This window comes from Coloeus monedula, assembly GCF_965178545.1.
Source record: "Coloeus monedula genome assembly, chromosome: 12".
In the NCBI taxonomy this organism is placed as follows: domain Eukaryota; kingdom Metazoa; phylum Chordata; class Aves; order Passeriformes; family Corvidae; genus Coloeus; species Coloeus monedula.
The window spans coordinates 10,716,838-10,737,747 of NC_138792.1; the positions used below are offsets into that span (position 1 = coordinate 10,716,838).

At 39.1% G+C, this 20,910-nt stretch overlaps 1 protein-coding gene across 2 annotated transcripts in view; it reads right to left on the reverse strand.

The window, feature by feature from the left end:
• GRIA3 (glutamate ionotropic receptor AMPA type subunit 3) overlaps positions 1–20,910 on the reverse strand; it is a gene marked incomplete at both ends in the record, with an annotated part of 143,802 nt that overhangs the window by 122,449 nt on the left and 443 nt on the right. For both annotated transcript variants that reach the window (XM_082289587.1, XM_082289588.1), the window contains one exon: positions 20,234–20,392. In XM_082289587.1, the coding sequence (XP_082145713.1) occupies positions 20,234–20,392 (159 nt within the window). The remainder of the gene's footprint in view (positions 1–20,233; positions 20,393–20,910) is intronic.

Genomic DNA, 20,910 nt, shown 5'->3' on the forward strand with positions numbered 1-20,910 from the left:
TCAGTCTTTGACATACCACTAGGAATTATCCCATTTAAGGGATATTTTCTCAGCCGAGGAACAAGTAGATGAGTCTCACCACTGTCTGAAACACAAACCTGCAACACCCAAATCAGTACAGAGTTGGGGAAAACAGTCTCAAAGGTGCAGTGTGTATCTTTAGGACAATAGTCCTGATATTTAATCTACTAAACAGCTAAACTGCAGCACTTTGGATAACAGACAGCAATACATTTCTCTGCCTTAAGGCAATTTCCCACAGGGCTGTGGGAAATTCCCTCAAGCTCTGCAGTGAGCTGCAAGATGAGCTCTTTTCAGAAGACCATCATCACCCTGAAGGCCTGTCCCCACTGCTGCTTATCCCTTGTTTGCAGCACCACCTGTTCTGGGAGGTCAACCACAGAACAAAAGTGTTTTAAGGATAGGAAGAATCTTAGTGAGAGATGAAACTGGAGAGAGTCACTGCCCGTGGATGACACGACCAGGCTCGGGAGGCAGGGCAGCCCTTATTCATAGCAGGCACAAACACAATGATGGGAGGAACCATTTCATGAACTCAATGAACTCGATTAATTTTTCAGCTGCCTTTCAAAAAAGCTTTTAAAAAGTCAGCTTGCTATGTACAACAGAATAGGAACTGATATGTGACTACAGCTAGAGATTTTAAATAATGTCGTACTTTAATTTAAATGTACCCATGTCCTACCAAATAAAAACTTATTAAATTTTTGCTTTACTAATTTCCTATAAAGTAACTCACAATATTTTCCAGGTTTTACGGATTAATGATTCTGAATTTTAACTTGAAAATTGCACTGCCAATTTCAGAGTAAATTTAAAATATTTTTCTCTTGTTAGAACCTGTGTAATAGTCAAGAGAAGCCTTCACATCATTCAGCAAAAAGCAGCTCATCACAAAGTTAGGTTCCAAACCAGGAAACCTCTCTTTCTCTGCATCACACACAAATGCATCTCAGGTAATTCTATACTGCCCAAGCAGCAGACAACAGAAAGGGCTATGTTAATGTGCCCTTGTATTTGATTAAACTGATACACTGTAGGAGCTGATGTTGGGCTACTGCTACTGAATTTTCCTAGTCTGATTCTCAAACCAACTCTCTGACAGAGTCAAGCTTTTTAAAACGTCCCATCAACAGACTATTTTTGGACTACTTGAAAATTTTGTAGGCCTTGAATAGATTTATTTGTTGAACTCAGGCAGTAAAGCTTTTCAGATAGATTAATGGACTAAGTGAAGTGTCTCTCCAGACTATACTAGGAGGTTTAAGAGACCTCATTTTCTAAGAAATGTCATCTATAGGCAGAGACAACTTCTTTGTACTCTGATTTTCTCCATGTATTTTCCATTTGCACGAGCCAGTCCAAGCCCTCCTTCCCACTGGCAATGTTATCAGTGAGACAATACCTTTCTATAACAAAAATAGCACAGAAACTTGCATAAGAAAAATGAATTTGATAACAATAGAATGACTTTCTCATAATAATTTAATAAGTTGAAGACATGAAGATTTAAATCCTCCAGAAGAGCTGCACAAAAGGGATTGATGAATTCATCAGCTATTCCAAGCTTCCCAAAGAAGCCCAGATAATATTTCTTACCTCCCGTTCTACAGATACCACCTATAAAAGAAAAGCAGGCATTCAAGTCCCTCTATTATGCTATTCTTTGCTTCTGGGGCTAAACTCACTGTTGAATCTGCTGTAAATAAATGTGACACACTTAAAAATATTCTGATTTTAATCTTTCTCATTAGAATAATACACTTGTAATGCCCTTTCTGGTTAGGAGAATGGTTCTGAACCCTTAAGTTACTGTATGGACATATAGCAAGCTAGTGACCTTTATAGTTTTCCATTAAGCCAAGAAAAGTCTGCAAAAACATGCCAGAAATGCAAACACAGGCAATCACTAGTTTTAATTAAGCACTGCCAGTATATTCCAGTATTTCAAAAAGTCCTGAGACCAACAGAAACCATATCAAACAAACCAAATTATGAACTCCATGGATTGAAAAATCATGGACTGCTCAAGATTTTTTATGGATCTAGCAGTATACTTTTACATACAGTTCTGTCTCTTTTCTTGTTATTGTATAAATAAAAAGAAGACGAAGTGATGGGACTAAGAAACACAGGAATGTAATCCCATAACAAGTCAGCAATTGCTGCCACTTAAAAAAATGAGAGAAAAAAGAAAAGAAGAAATGTTTTTTCCCCTCTGGTTGACTGTCATGTTGGTGCTATGAGTACGAACAGCAGGAAATAATTTTACACATAGTATACAGAATTCATAAATTAACCGTGTCTCTTTAAGTACAGAACCTTTGGGATTTTATTGTTTTAATCTATGTTTGATAGTAATATATCATTCCATCAAAATTACTGGGTTATACATGGATTCACTGGTAGCCAGCTGATAGGAGCCTCCCTTTTACTCCAGAGGAATAAAAAAAAAAACTACACTGACTCTTTCCTCTTACTTTGTAGAGGGACAATAGGAACAGAAAGAGAGATTGACAGTAACAAGAAAATTCAGTAGCCATGAATATATGGCTAAACATTAGTTCCAAAACAAGCAAGTATGATTTAATTTCTGTTCTTTAGAAAAAACTTCCCCTTCCATAAAATCTACCTATGATACAGCAATTGAAAGTCTTTCTAAACAGCACCAGCAAACACACCAAGGTTGCTCCCTAGAAGTGAGTATTTTCAAGCCATTTCACATCTTACAAAGAAGTGCAATTTAACTCTTGGCTCCAGATACTTTTCCAAATTGCAGCTTCCCTCCACTTACTTGGTCATATTCTTCCTCTCTCCCAGCACCCAAACCCATTCTTGAATAAAACATATCCTGCTATCACACAGTTAACGTGAAGAAAAACATAAGATGGAGAGTATTGCTGCAAATAAAGAAAACCATGGAAATGCCACAATAAAAATATTTTCTTTTACCAAAAGGATGGTTCAAACAAACGTAAATAAATTCAGTATCTAGTATTTTCATGACTTCACCTAAGCAGAATAAATGTGCTGGGTCAATAAGTGAATAAGCCAATAAGTGAAACTAATCATGCTCTACAGAGCTGTAGCCTTCTGACAAGCCACATTCTGAAGTCTCTTTCTAAAACTGTTGAATCTACAGAGTCCACTCAAACTTTCCAAATGAGGGAGAGAATCCAAAGCACAGTCAGCTAATTAGAGCCAACAATGTGGGAAATGCAGCATAATTAAATTCTTCTCCTAAAAGGTTTATTTCTGAATATCAGTTTTGGGAGACCAGGGGGGAGCAAATGAGAAATTAATCTCACTCTGGAAAACTTAACACACCTTTGTGAGACTCTCCTCAGGAATGGAGCAATAATATGGTGTTGCTTATTAAGCAACAGTACTGATCACAGTAGTATTACACAAATATGTTGCTGTACACATAATTTTAAAATTTGGTTCCTTGATATAAGCAGATATTGTCCGCACAAGCAGAAGATGTACATTTAGTCCATGGCACAGCTACAGTGAAAAAGAATAAAACCAAGTTTGAATCAAAAGAAAAATACAAATAATACCCAAGAGTTCTTAAAAATAAGAACTGTCAAACACAAGGGGAAGGGTTCCTCCTCTAAAACAGCATAATGAGAGTTTTTGTGTTTAAAAACGTAATTGCTGCCCAAGATTAGAAAAAGCTACCTGAATGGATGAGTCTGGAAGGATGGTTCAGGCGAAGCACTTGGGCTTGTGATTAACCAGATCTGAAAAATAACCAGTTATTTAAGCTAAGCAAGCCTACACATTCTCATTCTCCTGAAAGACAACACAACTCACCCAACTGACATCTAACAGAGATTACAGATTGCCTCTTGCAATGGATATTGCTGCTCATAAAGAACAAAGCTGGGGCCTGAATTAGAATATCCACACAGCATTTTATACAGCTGAGCAGACTGTTGAAAGGCAAGTTTGGACATTAGGGTGTCCAGTTTCAGCACCCAAGTTCTCCAACAAGGTGTTAATGCCCCTATGGACAAGAGCACGGAACAATGAAGAATATTAAATAAGGTGTTTTAGCTACAAGCGCTACACAAGCAACCCTCAAATGACATTATCACCCTTTCTTATTTCTTCCTCTGCCATTCTTTTCTCAAGAACCCAGATAACCATCACAGGTAATCTTTATTACCACAATTGATCTGGTATCTTTAAAAGACAAGCAGGACAGAAGCAGTCATATTGCAGCTCCACAGAAGAACGAGACAATTCTGCTTAGGGAAGGACACCTTTCCTTAGGATTCACAGGAAATTTTCCTCTTTACACTAAAGTGAACTGTAGAAACCGTTTCCCATAATTAAAAAAAGAAAAAGAAAAAAAAGACAGATTCATCACTGTACATTTCTTCACCCTCAAGCTGTCCTTTCTGCTGAGGAAGCCAGATAGGCTGAGGTATCTAGCAAAAATACCTGCTTATCACGTCCCAAGTTGGCTTTCGTGAGTAACTTGACACTGCAGCTGAATAGTCAAACTCACATCCGTGCTTTAATTAGAGGTAAGGGGAGCACCTACTGTTTGCATTTACAGTCTGTCTGGTTTGTGAGCAGCAGGAGCAAGCTCAGCCATCACAACTGCTCAGCTTGTGCTGCTCTGATGCATCGTTTCAGCAGGGGAACAATTAAGCAGACCCATTCACAGCTGAAGAGACCACTAAATTTTACCAAGTGCAGTCACTAGTGTTTTATCCTTGCTACTGTATCTTGTCAGCCACTGCACCACGCAAATTATCAACAGAATCCATCTCTCTCTGCTGACAGCATGGGCGTGGGGGTGTCTATTCTCCCATGAACACATAGGGTATTTATTCCGCTAACTCATCCACTTATATAGAGATTGAGCATATCCCAGCTCATAAGAGGAGATTAAATTTTTGGAGAAAGAATTTAAGAATAAACCATCATCAATTAAAGTGGTGGTATTAGAACAGCTTCATTGCAGAGACCGAGAGAAAGGAAAAGCTAGCAGAAGGAAGCAGACAGATAAAAAGTGGCTTGCTAGGATCTGAAAAACCAATGACAAGAGACACTCAAACGAAGCTTTTTCTTGGTTACAAATTTATAGGTTAAGAAAAAAATCTCAGACTATAGAGGAAAAGAAAGAAAAAACAAGAGAAAAAATTTATTTTCCTATACAGGAAATTGAAAGTTCATGCTGTAAAAAACCTGAAATTATGGTAAAAAATATTCCACTTGAAAGCTATCACAAGTAATGCAAGCTGAGGAAGAATATGACCCTTTGGCAACTGAACAACACACAAATTCATAGCAAATCTGTAAATATTTTTTATACACTGTACTGCCAAAAAGAACTGCTAAATATCATTTTAAGAACCATAGTGACATAGATCTGCTTCCATGAGACCACGGTAAGTCAATCTACTCCAGCTAGAGTGACCTGGGCTTAGGTATTTAATGAAACTTTACATGCAATTATTTAATAAATTAGCTATAATTGCAAACACATTTTAAAACACACCCTAGCATTCTACAGTTACTTCTGTCACCACTGTGTACTACTGAAGTTATGTTCAGTGTACCAATTAGTTCAGGTAAATACAGGGAAAGTCTGCTCTCAGGACAGCTGCTGGAGGCAGTGGTGTTATTTCAAATATAAACAAGTAAGCATGAGTAAAACTAAAATAAAAATGCTCCGAGAACTTCAATCTATTTTCAATCACTCATGACTACAGAGCAAGACAATGGAAATTTCAAGCACAGTACTTAAAAATCTACCTAATCTTTATTTAATGATCATACTTTTCAAAATATGAATCCTTCAAATATACAGCAATGTATCAATGAAAGAACACATTCTCTAAAATGTGAGAAGGGCTTTTATTTCAACTTTTGGGGTTCTAATTCATTTGACTTTGAAGAACGGATTGTTCCACAGCCAAAAGGCCATCTGCTGACCTTGTCTCCAGTGAATCCCACAGCAAAAGACATTGTGATGGAACAAGCCAGGCAACTGAGATACACACCATTAAGTAAACGACAGAATGAAGAATAGAAAACTTTTGAGGGTAACTGCAGACAAACACAATCACTGCATTAACGCATTTTTTTTTAAAATAAGAAAATGAGAAAGATGAAGGTATTTGCTCTGAAGCCAGAAGATTACTACTGTATGCACTGCAAACAAGGCTTGTCTCAAGGTTTTCTTTGATTTTAAAACAAAACTGTAGTAATAGAGCACACTTAAATAGTATCTTTTCTATCTGCAACCTCCAAGAAGTCCTTTTACTCTTTTAGTAAAACAAAATGTTCTTCACCTCCACACCAGAAGATTGTTTAAACCAGTTAGTACTCATTGGAGTTTTGTTGTGTTACCTCATTTCAACATAAACTTGTTAACTGGCTGTTTCTAACAAAGGTACTTAAATATTTTCAGAGTCTGATGCTCCATTCTGTATTCCTTCAAGTAACTTTTAATACTTTAAAATTAGGGTAAGAAAAGTCAACACAGACACTGCCTGCAAGGACATATAATTCAGTGTACCATTTCATAACCCAGCTGTCAACAGAGACAACATTTTTATAATCCATGTATTGTATGCATGCCAGTATGAGATGAATAGTCCTGTAACTATAATCAATACCGTTCATTCAAACAACTGGCAGCAGCATTTCAGACAACTGGCAATTTCATCAGTTTCACTGGGCTGCCCAAAAATAAACAGCTTGAGAAGGATGAATGATCTCTGTAGTTATCTATAAATAATACTAATCTCAGTCATTTGTTTCAGACTGGCAACAGCATCATCACTAGGAGCTGCAGAAGTCTCGTATCAGTGCAGAAGGCATGGCAGCCTTCAAGAAACTAAAGAAATGCTGATGAATTTTACTGTTGGGTTTTCATTCACACAGTTACTGTATTTACATACAGGCTCCATTGAAAGCTCCAGGATCCCTCCAGTGCTTCAGCAGTTCCAGCTTTGCCGGAAACTCACATGATCTCAAGGACTGGTAAACATCTCAAGAGTCAAACTGGATTCACAGAAAGCTCCAGGATCTGAGCAAACCCAGCCTGGGTAGTGACTTACACTAACGTCACTTAAAAGGAAACGTGAGCAAGGGGTTTTTAACTACTTCAGTGTGAAACTTGCCTGCTCTCAAAAGAGTTTTTGAGAGCAAAACAAACCAAACAGCTCCATGCAAGTGCAACTAACGGCAAGGCTGATGGGTGCGAGGTGAACTCAGGCAGACGGGGAACAGAAGGCGCCATTCACAGGCCTATTCATTGTCTCTGGGAACTGAAATAGCTCTCTCTTTTTTTAAATTATGCTCTATCTGCTCCTATCTATCAAAGCAAAGCAAGAACAGAGAACAGAGAAAAAGGAATAAAGACAACTGATTAAAGGGAAAAACCACATCCCTGCAGAGTACAGATCCCAAAGAAAGCTTCCAAAGCCCTGAAGTGAAAATGATCCAGTTGCTGTGGTTGTAGTGACTCTCTCCCTGGCGCTGTGACTGTCTCTCCTGGGGCTGTGGGCAAGCGCTGCAACACCACTGCTGCCTAGCATGTGACCCTGTGCATCGCTGGGTCACCAGCCATGGGCTGAGGCACGTATCCTGCAGGAAAATCTCCTAACCACCAAGAATTCTTACTAGGCTTTCTACCCTATTTCACTGTTAAGAATTACAAGATGCCCGGTGTGTGCTCTAGTGAAAACAGCGGAAAGATCAGCTCTCCCAAGGACCTAGAGGTTGGCACTCCTTGGCTTCCAGGCAGGATTTGTGGTGCCATGAGCCACCACTGCAGAGAACTCAATATACCACTGGACTGCAGCAATTCTTTTCTGCAGATATCATGAACAGGAGCCAAGGCCATCACCTCAGCTCCTTCACACAGTGTGTAATGCTCCAAAGGAACTCCATCAGGTGAGCTCTGCAGCCCTCTGAATGCAGTCTGAGAGGGAAGCAACAGCACATCTGTGCGCACCCAGGTAAACAAACCGCTTCTGCACCAAGCTTCAAAAGTCACATTGTTCCATCTACACTCACAATCACTTTTCAGTCTTAAAGCCTGTTGCTTAGAAAATTTATATTCTGGCAATCAAAATAATCTTCATCTTGTAGCATTATCCAATTTACAAGCTTATTGCTGGTTTAATGACAATGAGCACACCCAGCCACACTAAGCCAGCACTGCAGTGGGATGTTTCCAGCATAACCATGAAAAGCAAAAAGATTAATGGCACCAACTTCTCTGGAAAGAGAACATTCACTTACCAGTGGACAAACAGGGGAACCTCAAAACCCAGTTAGTGCCTCTACACCTCCGAGAAATAAGGCAGGCTGTTGCTGTTTTAAAATGAAAGCCTTGATTTTATTGTTAAAGTAACATTTTCTGCAGGACATTCATGAAGAAAAGCCAGCTTTTAAGAATGGGTGAATTTATCAAGCTGCAGATCTTTATTGCTTTGATCATCAATATTCTAAAGTTACTACTTTTTATTCTATATTGCCAAAAAATCTCTACACACTTTAACTGTAATCATCACAGCACAACATGATACACTTCTTCTGGAGATTTAAAGTTGGACTCAGTCACAAAAACACATCTGAACTAGGTAGGAGGATGGCCAAACTGGTAAAATAGTCTCTCAGTTTCAGGTAAATGATTAAGTGGCAGCATTCACTGTTATTAACCTGAAGTTCATAATGAGAGCTTAAATGAACAGTTCTAAGTGGACACAGGCCTTTGTAAGGGAGCTGCACTCCTGCAGTTGGCACTAATTGACCCTTTTGCTGGCAGGCTCAGTGGAAAAGGCAGGCAGCAGCAGGAACTGCAGGCCCTTCTCTGTCATGCAGAACAAAGTCACAGTCCTGATTATCCAGGAGGTTTGATCTTAATGCTCTACACTTCTACAGCTTCTTTCATCCAGGAAAGAGGCAGACACGATAGCAGGGGATACTGTCAAACTGCTTTTGCCCTTCTCATACCCATTTTGCAGAAGGTCTCCTGCCTTTGGAGTTTTCAGATACTTTTTGCAAGTGTACTGCACACACATTCAGTTACAGAGCTGACTTTCTGAGAAACTGAAATTATTCATATCTCATACATAGCTTCACCCAGGCTTCTGAAAACACAATTAATTTTGGTTTTAATCTCCTTATAAAGAATGTTGCTATAAACTGAAATCAACCCAGCATATACAAGAAGTATGCTGGGCTGGTATAATCAGTTTTAGAAACAACATACTAGAAAGTAGAATTTTGTCCAGCAAGATGCCATTTTAAAATTCATGTGGAGATCCTGACTAAGGCAGACTATCCCAGAGCAGCAGATTCTGGAATCAATTAACAAAACAATTCTTATTAACACAGAGAATCTCCAGACAGCACCAAGGAAGCACAGAATCTTTGCAGAAAAGCCCGCAAGGAAAATAAACTTTAATATCAAATTGTATCCTCCACCACATGCAGAGATTGCCTCAAATCTCAAATGCATCTTATGTGAAACAGGGGCTAGCACTGCAAAACACAGTAAGAATTTAAGACAGGAAGTGCAGATAATTTATCTAAATAAAGCTTCCAGGAGAATAACTGATTTATGTTGATGCTGATCCAAGATGGAACTTGACCAGGATGCAGGAGTTAGCAGCATCACTACCCACAATAGGTTCTGAAAAACAACAGGGTGTTTTTACAGATGAAAACAAATTAAAATGTTAGCTTTATGCTTCTGTCAAAAGACCCTGTTCCACCAGAGATCTGTTCTTGAATTATCTCTAGAACGACTCAGAAAAAGGTGCCGTGTTTTTCAGTCAAGACTATTACTATTCATGCAAGCACCTAAGAGACACAATGAGTTAAATTTCACAGAAGAGTCTACGGTCTTTAATGTCACACAGCCTCTATTCATAAAAGAATTGCAAAGTACATAAACTGATGCCGAGAAAAGTAGTGAAAGCTTCAGAGCTACAAAAAATATATGTAGTGAGGAAAGGGGAAAAAAAGAAATCTGAAAGTAGACATGGTATAAGTGACTTCTGCTAAAAGCAGGGTCAGCACTTTTCGCTGGAGACTATTTGATTTACACTATTTTGTTTCAATTGAAAAACAAAATCTTTCCTTGGCAGATTCTGCTCTACACAGTCTATTACAGATACTTCTGAGATACCCAGCATCATTTATAAAGGGACACTTATTACTGCAGAACGTGATCATTTTGCTAAATTTCCCAAAGTTCCAGAAGGAAATACATGCAATGCAACACAGGGGTGTATTCAGTTAGTTGCTGAAGTCAAGAGTCTGCACAGTCCTGGAGGAAAGGTGCACTACTGATTAAGATGTTCAGTCTCCTCTGAAGAAACCACTGGCTGTCCTGGACCCACATTCCCTACTTAAAGCCAGGAACACCCCAGGGGGGACCACTCTGCTTTTGGCCTTTACTGACTTCACAGAGCTATTCCAAATCTACCCTGCTGTAAATCACATAAGAGGAAGACCCCATTATATATCTTGACTCCTCCTATTTATTCTAAGAATGGGATACAGAGGCTTTTTTTTTCTTTTTTTGAGGGTAGAACAATGAAGCACTAAAACATTAGGTCCCAGTGGTGACTGCTGATATGCATAACTATCACCACTTGCAACTTCTTTTTGAGTGATACAGAACAAAGTAACTGTCAGCAAAGCACGTCTGATGCGTATGAACACACATCTCTGAAACAGGACACTGCAGTTGTAGAAACCTTCACGACATTTACTACCCTCTGCATGTAGTAAAGCTACACTGATCCATGCTTTAAAGCAGCTTCTGCACCTGGAGTGCCAAAATGGAGTAGTGGAAAACTTCAGGAGGGTTAACTGGTCACATTTTAATCAATTTTGGGCTTTTCTTACTGCCTCTCCAGGCAATAAAGTAAATTGCCTGTAGATGGTGTGGAAAGACATGCTATACATACTTTGACTGAGAAAAGTCACCTATCCATAAAATCCATCACAAGCAGTTTGAACTATATACCCAGAAAAAAAGCAGACAGCTTCTTCCAAATCACATACAATTTTATATTTGCATCCGTCATCTATATGTCATTATAAAAACCGGACAGAACAGGTGCTTTTACACCAAAAAAGGCAGATGCCTGCAGAAACATCTTGCTAACTTGGATAAGCTTCACCAAATTGTTTCATCCAGGAAAAAAATGCACAAAACAGAAATCATCACTTCCAAAACAAAACATTTGGCTTCAACTGAAGCCGAGTAATTTTTTAAAAAATCTGAAACTATTTTAAAAAGCTTTTATTTTTAATTCTCTTATTTTCTGGTTGATACCAATTTAAATCTTTAAAACCTTTTTGGAATTACATCTGAAATGAAAGATCAGCAAGTCACATAGCTCCCATCACTTCCCACCATGATATTCTGGGATATACAATTAGTTTCTGGGATGCATAGAACAGTGGGATAATGGTTCTACAGAGGAACTAGGTCTGAGCTGGCCAAGGCATTCAATATAAATATATAAAAACTATCATTAGTCATGAGAATCACTCTGCTGACATGGTTGAAATAGAAAAGAAATAGGATTAGCTGGCACAGTATGATCATGTACCTTTTTTCTCTTTAGCACTATTTTCTATTCATCAAGAAGTCATAAGCAAATAGGCACAAAAGCAATGTTTTGAAAAAGAAATTCAGAGTTGGATAGTAGGTATTGTCCAGAATGTTTGCTCATTCAGCATTTCCTTATGTCCAAGTGCTTTTCACATATTCCACAACAGTACTGAAGCCACTCTGGAGATGCTACTTGACCACTGCACAAACACTTCAGAGAAAGATGGGTGAGTACATTAAACTTGCTAGACAATTTAGAATCCCCTGAACAGTTTTGATTCAATGCAGGGTTAGACTTGGGGTCAGTCCCTTGCAAATCAATAGACACTAATTAGTTCTCATCTAACTGCTGGGAAAAAAAGAATGCATGTGAACTTGAGTTTTCTGACCAGCAGACTTCATTGAATTCAAACTTGGTGACACAAGTGGTAAAGTCTAAGAAGACAAAACCTCTGTAGCTGGTAAAAATCAGTGTCTCACCATGTTCTCCTGCAGGAAGACTACAAAAAGTTCATCACGTGAAAAAATTTACCCATTACTATTTCTCCCCAAGCCATCTTCCCCCTGCAGCTCCCTCACAGAAGAAAAACACAAATGACAACGACAACCACCAAAAAGTTTTAGGTAATTTAGCATGCACAGCAGGGTACAAAGACAAATCAAGATGTGTGTCATGATGGAGCAACCCTGTGATCCACAAGACCTGATCATGTTCACTAAGCAGGCTGCAGCACTTATCTTGGACTAAGATCTCTGAAATGGAAATGAGACAAAGAAATCACGGGAGGCAGCAACCCCTGAAATGCACTACTGCACATCTCTTGGAAAAGCTGGCAGCTGTGAGATACTGATTACAGCACATTTTACACACCTCACTGGGAGAAATCAACAGACAGCAGCACTCCTAGTAAAGACAGGTCTTTCTGCCATCACTCAAATAAACAGTCTGAGTGTGGGGTCAGGTAGGCAAGAATTGGGCAGATGCTGTGCTGCAGCAGGATGGACCATACCTATTATAAAGACCCAAAGGGCATAGGCGACAAAAAAATTTCCAATATTAGATTTCTTTTTTCTCCAACAGCTTTGCTTACTTCAGGTAAAGACCTGAAAATTCCTCCTTTGCCAAGTGATAGACTGGCTTGCTGTACCGCTGCGACACGTTCTCCCAGGTCCATCAGTGGCAACGAACATCTTACAACAAGGACAGCAAATTTGTAATTGCCAATTTCAATTCATCTTTCAATAGGATCAAAAGTAGGCTGGATTTTGGTGGGGATTTTTTTCTTTTTTTTTTTTTTTTCATTTTGTTGGTTGTTTTGGGTTTGTTTTTTTTTAGGAAGTGGAAAAAGTGATCAATGAATCGAAGATGATGCTGTTAGCCTAAGCTCTCCAAGTTTTTTACTGAGAACAGCCTTGCAGTACCTGTGAGATAGAGGTAAATTTTACTGTCCTTGTATAAGAGATAGCAAAACTGTGCTACCAAAAGGACAAATCAACTTACTCTAAATCATGCTATGAGCCACCAGAGGATTCCACCATTTCCCAAGTTCAGTCTCTTTACCAGATAGGCCAGGCCCAAATGCTTGTTTGCATGTGACAAAACTACCCATGGTGAAATCAGCAAGCACCATTACACACATAAGCCCAGGAGAAAGACATGTGAAAATAATGAAGTATACACAAAATGAAGTGAGTATGCACAAACTGTACACCATCAGAGACTAGCTACCTCTTACGTAGATAACCACATATAATTTTAAAGACAGACCCTTTTCTAAAAAACTCTCTAGCCAGTGAAGTCCCCATGCAGCCCTGCATCTTTTTTTAAATTCTTGACCAGAATTTCAAACATTACATTTGAATAAACTCTAGCACATAGCAGCCCAACACAAGGGCAGGACCAAGCATCCACAGCCAATCACTTAAGTTAAAAGTGGTCTGAAAACAAACATGTAAATTGCACTTGAAACAAACCAAGCAAATAAACTTTCAGTGTATCTGAAACATCCAAACAGTCTGGCAAAATAATTACATACAAGTGACCAGATAGGTTGCTCCATTCCAGCAGAAGAGTGCTCACCTGGGCTATTATCCATTCCTGGCGAGCAATTCACCCTTTCTACAAGTGCCTGGGCAAGTTATCCACAGCACAGTGTCTCTGCAGATTGATCCTCACTCATAAGAGCTTCTGTGCCTCCTGTGTAGTGTTTGTGTCGGGATTGCATATTGCCACTTGCTATTTTAAAACCAGTTAAGATGATAAAACAGATCCAGCGCCTCAGACACAATGGCAAGGATATGCAGGAATGACTGCTCAGTGGATTCACTGATGTAACTCGTTCCTGCGTTCACTCTTTCTCTTTACACAGAAACCCTATCACCTGTTTCTCTCTTGCTCTGTGCATATACAATAGTTTCACCACTAATAGTTACATCTTTGTAAGATCAACTGAAAGGGCACTCACTGCCTTTGAATACTTCACACATTTCTGTGCACCAATAAATGAACTCTGCATTCTATATGTGGTGATATAGAAATATCTCCAAACTTCCCAGTAGAGTCAGGCTAGAGTGTGTACTGTGAGGCTGTGTGGTAGTTATTAGTGTCCAGCTGCAATGATTACAATCAGCAGAACAGAGTGTCTACTCTGGAGCCTCCATCAGATGGATGACTGCACATGAAAACTCAAAAATTACTTCAAATTTGAAGTTTCAAAGGCATCTGATATTCTGAAGATCAACAACAATATAAAGTGGGTGATACAACAGAGTGAAGCCTCTGGCTCTGACAGGAAATATAATGCATACGTATTTAGAACGAAAGAATCGCCGTGGACGAAATTTGGAAATTGCTTCACTGCAGCGATCATCACAGTTTCACAAGAAGTGGTTTAATCTAGATCAATAATTTCTAAATTTTTGTTTTTACATCACCACATTGTTCCAGTGGAAATAAATGCCTTCATATAGCAAACCTCCTGACAATAGGTACAGAGTTTTTAGGCTGCCTTATGAGCTTCCCTAGAAAGGGAGTCATGGCCTTCCAGTGATCTCTGCTCCCCAGAAGCACAGAAAGTACTGCTCTCAGTACTGCTCAGGCTGTAATTTAAATGCCCAATACCAATTCGTGTAACACCTTTCTCACAATAAATGAACACAGGTTTTCATTTATATAGGTTGGCTTGGTTTGAAATGAACTTTGAAACCAAACTGTTGCTGTTTTAAAAATAACATATTCTAAAACATTTTAAGGATGCCGAACTAAATCCAAATTAGCATTCTAAAATTGGTGATGACAAAATATGTACTTTAAGTGGAAAATGTTAAATTGATGGTTTGTGACAATAAACACTGAAAATACATCAGCTCTCTCATTTCACACCTTCTTGCATAACAGTCCTACACTGGCAGTAGGATGGCCTCCCACCTCCCAGACACTGAACACAGTGAACCCAGAGGAAAGAAACCTGCTGTTTTCGGCAGCTCTTGGACAAGCTCCCGAACCAGCCTTCAACAAAATTGTGGGGCTTTTTTGTTGTTGTTAAAAGCTTCTGTCACAGGCTAGTTTCCCACCATGGCATCTCCATTTCCTCCCAGAGATAAACTACCTCTGTTACACATTTCATGGGAAGGTGTAGTTAATCAGCAGCTCTCCAACCCATCCTAATAGCCCCATAGGTCCTCCAGGCCCACTGCTACATAGGAAAAGTGAACAATTTCATGTCTGCATCTGCACAAAATCTTTCCAAAACTAAACAAGTAAATGGCACTCTCTACCATGCTTTACTCTTTATTCATTCAGTGAACTCAGAGTTTCTCAAAAAAGTGTCCATCCACGCAAGGTATTTTTTCCATCTCTACTGTGTGAGCTAAATGGAACTCTAACATCTAAACAGTACATCAGTGTTATGTATGCAGCAGTGGAGAGAAAGGAGAGTAAGCTTATTTTAAAATTAATTTAAGAAATAATAAAACATAGTTTGAAAATGGTATGGTTCCTTCTGCTAACACTGAGATTACATTGAGTTTAATGACAAATCATCTGCTCTACCATGAAGTGGAAACAAACTTTAGTTGGAACACACCTTTCACATTTCAACCTAGACCAAATAATGCAAAAGCTTTGACCCGTAAACTGAAGCCAGCTGCTTTTCTTGGTCATACAGCAGTAACACATGATACTTGAGCACATTCTGCAGCATAAAAGGCATTTTCAGTGGTCTGTAATGAATAGAGTTGTGCAGAAAGCACATTTCCAGGTGTTTTACCACAGAACACTGGAGGAACCAAAGCGTATTCCACACTGGGAGAGTTTAGGCATCTCCCCTGTACTCGCTGCTCCCACAAAACCACCAGTACATGGTCCAAAGTTGGCAAGACTTTCAGTAACACATGCTTATGCTTTTGGCAGAAGGGAGCTGACCACTCGCAGCATCAATGTCCTTTGCCAGCTGGCCAAAGAGTGCACAGATGCAAGGGAAGCAAATTATCTGCCCACTGGCAAAAAGAAATGCTGAACAGCACCTAAAGAAAACGCGCGCGTGTGCACGTGTGCACGAGTGCGAGTGAGGGTGTGTGTGAGCATACACACCCCCACACCTGTGCCTCAGGAAAGGGAGTAACACAGTTCAACTGGAAAAACTGTCTGCTACTAGTCCTGAGGTATCATTTTCTGCAACAATGAACAGGCACTTTTTCCATTAAAATCTCCCAAGCTGAATGTTTAAGATTAAACACAAGGACTGCAAGGATGCTAAAGTAAATTTTTATAAGTAAATCTGAAATCAGACCCTTCAAGAAAATGCCCATACAACCACTTACAGGATTTTAGCAGCCGAAGGTTAGCACGTCTGCATCTTCCCTCTATTTTTTTTGTCTCTTGAAAAATGAGTGCTCATGAAAAAAAAAACAAAACCACTACCTATCAATATTTGGTAAAATAAAAAAAGCATTCTGGATTCAAAAGACACATAAGAAAAAAACTCAGAAAAATTAATGGGACAAGAATTTGCAGCTGATAGATTAGGTTTAACGGAGAGATGGAATCTGTCTGTAGATTAATTAGATTCTACAATCACAGCCCCTTTTCATCCACATACATCCCACCACTATCATTACATGATCAACAGATTTTAATGAAAACTATGCTTTTCATTAAAAAATGCTTTCATTTGAGAAATTTAAGGGAGACTATACATAAGGTTTAGTTTACTTTTCTAAATATTTCTTGAAAATTGTACACAAGGCAAGGGCATATTTGTTGGCTGTAAAGGTGTACAACAGCAATTTTTTGCAATGACAGTGCAGAGAGGGAATATGAGATCTGTGTGCTAATGAGCTGACACTGCAGAGGCTGGAGCAGTGTTAGTATAGTGCACTACAAGTGCAGAGCAGAACGACAGACGTGGGTTATTTCTAGGGAATGTGATCTACAGAACTATACACACAATTCAACATTAACACTAACATCTTTCATCAGAGATGATGAGAAATGCATGGAACATACTGCTTCAGTGAAAAAATTATATATTTGGGTTGTTACATTCATATTATTCTGAAAAAGCTAGCTCACTTCCGAAATGAGCATTTTTAAAGAAAATATAATATGATTTTGATTTTATACATTCATAGGTCATGTTAGTTTGCTTTCTGTTTCTACTGATAGCAAAAAGCTGCGTATTTTAAGAGACGTAATAATTTCCCTAGAGCCAACAGATAAACTTCAATTCACCTTTAAATACACTGGAATTTTCATCTGTGTTTGCATTTGTTCTCTGTTAAGATATCATACAGCTAAATAAATAAGTGGGCAGATAAATACAGAGTGGATAAATACTGTATGAATATGTGTAAATTAAATATACAGAGAGAGGCTTGGTGCTAGCAGTGAAGCAGGGAATACATGTACATAAATCAGTTTATGCATCATTTAACTGAAAAAGGAATGAGAGGGAGGGGCTTAGGGCAGGAATTTTCTTTTGCTTCTAAACAAGTTTGTTCCCATGCTGGGATATTGCCAAATCTGCCGTACCAGAGGTGGGCTATTTTTCTCAGGCTCATGAGAATACTTCAGAAGAGGTTTTTTTCTCCTCTGGAATGCACCAGATTGCATCAAGCGGGATGTGCAGCTGTACAGTAAGAACGTAAGCCTTTCTGAGCAGAGGCCCCCTCAATCCCTGCACACACAAACACTTACTACAGTTGCTATCACACAAATCAATGCAAAGGAGAATGAAAAGTATTATTTTATGGATACTGACTAGTACAGGCACTAGGCTCAGGCTGCACATGCTCCTTTCTTCAATTTCCCCTCAGCTCCTGTACCTATCCCACCACAGTCAGCCCCAGCCTTCCTCTCCAGTGAAGGCAGGCAGAGTCACTGCAGGTTTCTCTCCTATGGAACCCTGCCAATTGCAAATATTGATCAAATGGCTGTGTGACAGCACTGGAGACTTGCTTATCTCCAAGTGAGGTAAAAATGTTGTGGAAAGAATTCCTTCATGGATATAGCACCACACTGAAATTATCTGCCACTCCACTAGGAAGCGAGGATGCGGTTAAAGGCTGGAATTTTGGTATGGTAGTGTGAGGAGCTATTAATTCATCCTAATGCATTGATACACATAAGTATTCGGCTTTCAAAGATAATTGGCACCAGATTCAAAAGAACAACTGTTCTAATGGTTTTTTTTATATTTTGAGCTACTGGTGACTTGGACCCACCATATTCTTTTCTTATCAACAGTACTATAAGATGGTTGACACAGTATAGACAAGGTCACCTTTTCATTTTCTTTCGTCTGTTTCTTTTTTCACATCTTCTGCTTTTAAATAGGTTACTGTAGGTACATACTCTTTGGCCTACAGTTTCTCCAGATATTTAAGTTTTCCCAATTTTACTATATTGGTAATACGGGTGTTGGAACATGCAGCCCTATATTACAGAAAACCATCTCACTTTACTAAAATTGCCACAGCTTTTAATAAGCATTGACAAAAGTCATTAGATGTCAGAAGGTGAATAGCACACTGACTAAATATACTGACTGCCCCTAAACAAGTCTGTGGGTCATTTGACTTGGTGGGAGACGTGCTGGTAACAACTTTTAAAAAACAATTAATAATTAATCACCCAAGCAGTTCAATGTATTTAGTTTAAATCCATATAATTGATATTTAGGAAGCTGTGTTTGAGATACAGCCTCTTGAAGGGATTACACTGATTAAGGATTAATAGTCTGATGTTGGTTGTAAGAGCTGTTGAGGCTGGATAGGATTAGCAACATAAGATGCAAAGTAGAAACACGCTTTTATCTACCATTTTTTTCCACTTTACCAAATATTTTTATTGTATATTACATAATTAACCCCCCTGCAAAAGTTTTAAAGGTCCTACTTCAAAGCCCTTTGGAACGTGTAACACTGCACTACCAAGAAGAAGTCACATGGGGGATATGTTAGAATACCAATCCAAAATTTGTCCAAATATTTCCTTATTGTATATTTTTTAACCATCAACTTTCTCAGAATACACAGTGGGACAGGAATGCAAGAACTATCCTATCTCCTGCAAATAAAAAAATAAATAAGTTATTCAAAACACAGAACTCTTTTAAAGCAAACAATACTAGTTTTCTGTACTCCAGTACTTCATTATTTTAGTACAATGCTTCCTCTTTGATCATTTTATACTGTGAGTATAAACCTGCAAACTGAGAGGAAACCTTTCCATAATACAAAGCTGGTACATTGCATTCAGTGGTCCTTTAGATCATGTACAGACATATATCTCCACATTGCAAAGTGCATCAGCTACCTTGGAAGAGGACTCCTTTCATTTTCAAAGGTTTACAATAAAACTTGTGTAGGACCGAATTTGGATACATCAGTAAAACAAATATCCAGGAACTACTACTGGTAAAGGAATGCTTTTTAAAATGCAGAACACGCACAAGTCTTTCTGAAAGAGATTTTGCGTTTTAACACCACATTAGCAATATTCAAAGTCCTATTTTGCATCTTCTGTTAATAAAAGCTCAAATTACACGTGTGCACTGCTTGTGCAGAGCTATTTCTTGTAATGTGATGCCAAACATTCTGATTCCATTTTCTCTCCCCTCAGCAATAACGGTATGTGTCAGTTTACAGTCTCCCCAGCTTTTCACAGGACTCTCACTCTAAGAAAACAACTCAGTATTTCAAGGCAGATGAGGCAAGCAAGCCCCTCTAGCCTTCTCCCCTCAAGGTCACTTCTAAACAGTTGTTTCAGGTTTTTCCCTACATAGTATTATTTGAAATTATGCCTTTTCACATGAGGTTGTAGCCTCAACAGAAAAGGGATCTTACTTCAGCAGCAATTCACTGATTGCAGCTACACAGCATTGCTGTATCAACAACATGGTTGTTTTCCTAAAAAACAAAACTAAGGGGATGAAGTGGGAGAGAACTTTTCCTGAGTTCCACATAATACTGCAAACCTATTAAACTGCCAGTCACTTCACACATTTGTTGCACTACGACCAAGAACTCTAGCTACCAGGAAGGAACTGAATGCAAGGATAGATAACAAATAAATATATTTTTTAAAACCAGGTGTTTACTTACAAGCATTTGTCACTGAAAAACTGTTGGAAGAGTCCAAGTGATCTACGTGATAGTTCAAATGGAAGGGCTTTTCTGTGGTATTTTGGTTTGTGTTGTATAACTGCACAGCAAATCGAAATGCACTGTGCTCCTGAACAGTGTTCCTCATGAAAAGTCCACCTAGGACAGGGGGAAAAAAAAAAAAAAAAAAAAAAAAAGGAAAAAAGGGAAAGGTATTTCAGACTTAATTCTGAGGAGAAACAATGGCAATAAGTTACATTTGCATGCTGCACACTGCAGGAGAGAATGAACAGGAGCAGGCTGAACCTGAGCACGAAACTCTGACAGAGCACCTACATGAAATACATATTCCAAGTCCAAAGTTAGGCTTTTAAAGCCACACACCACATGCAGGTGCCCCCTGAGCAATGAGAGTCGCTTGGAGCTGCAGGTGCACCCTGAAAACCAGGCCACTTTTACACGGATGCCCACTCAGATTTAAAAGTCTAACTTGGGGAACCGTGACTCCTAAATCCTGTCCAGACTACCGAAATATCGCCACTGTAGTTATGTGCGGGGACACGGCGGCGTGCGGCGCGGCAAACGTGCGGTTTCACGGTCTGGTGGAGCGATAGCGCGGCCGAGGGAAAGGATGCTACGAGGGACGGCAGGGAACGGCCCCCGCTTCACTCGCTGCC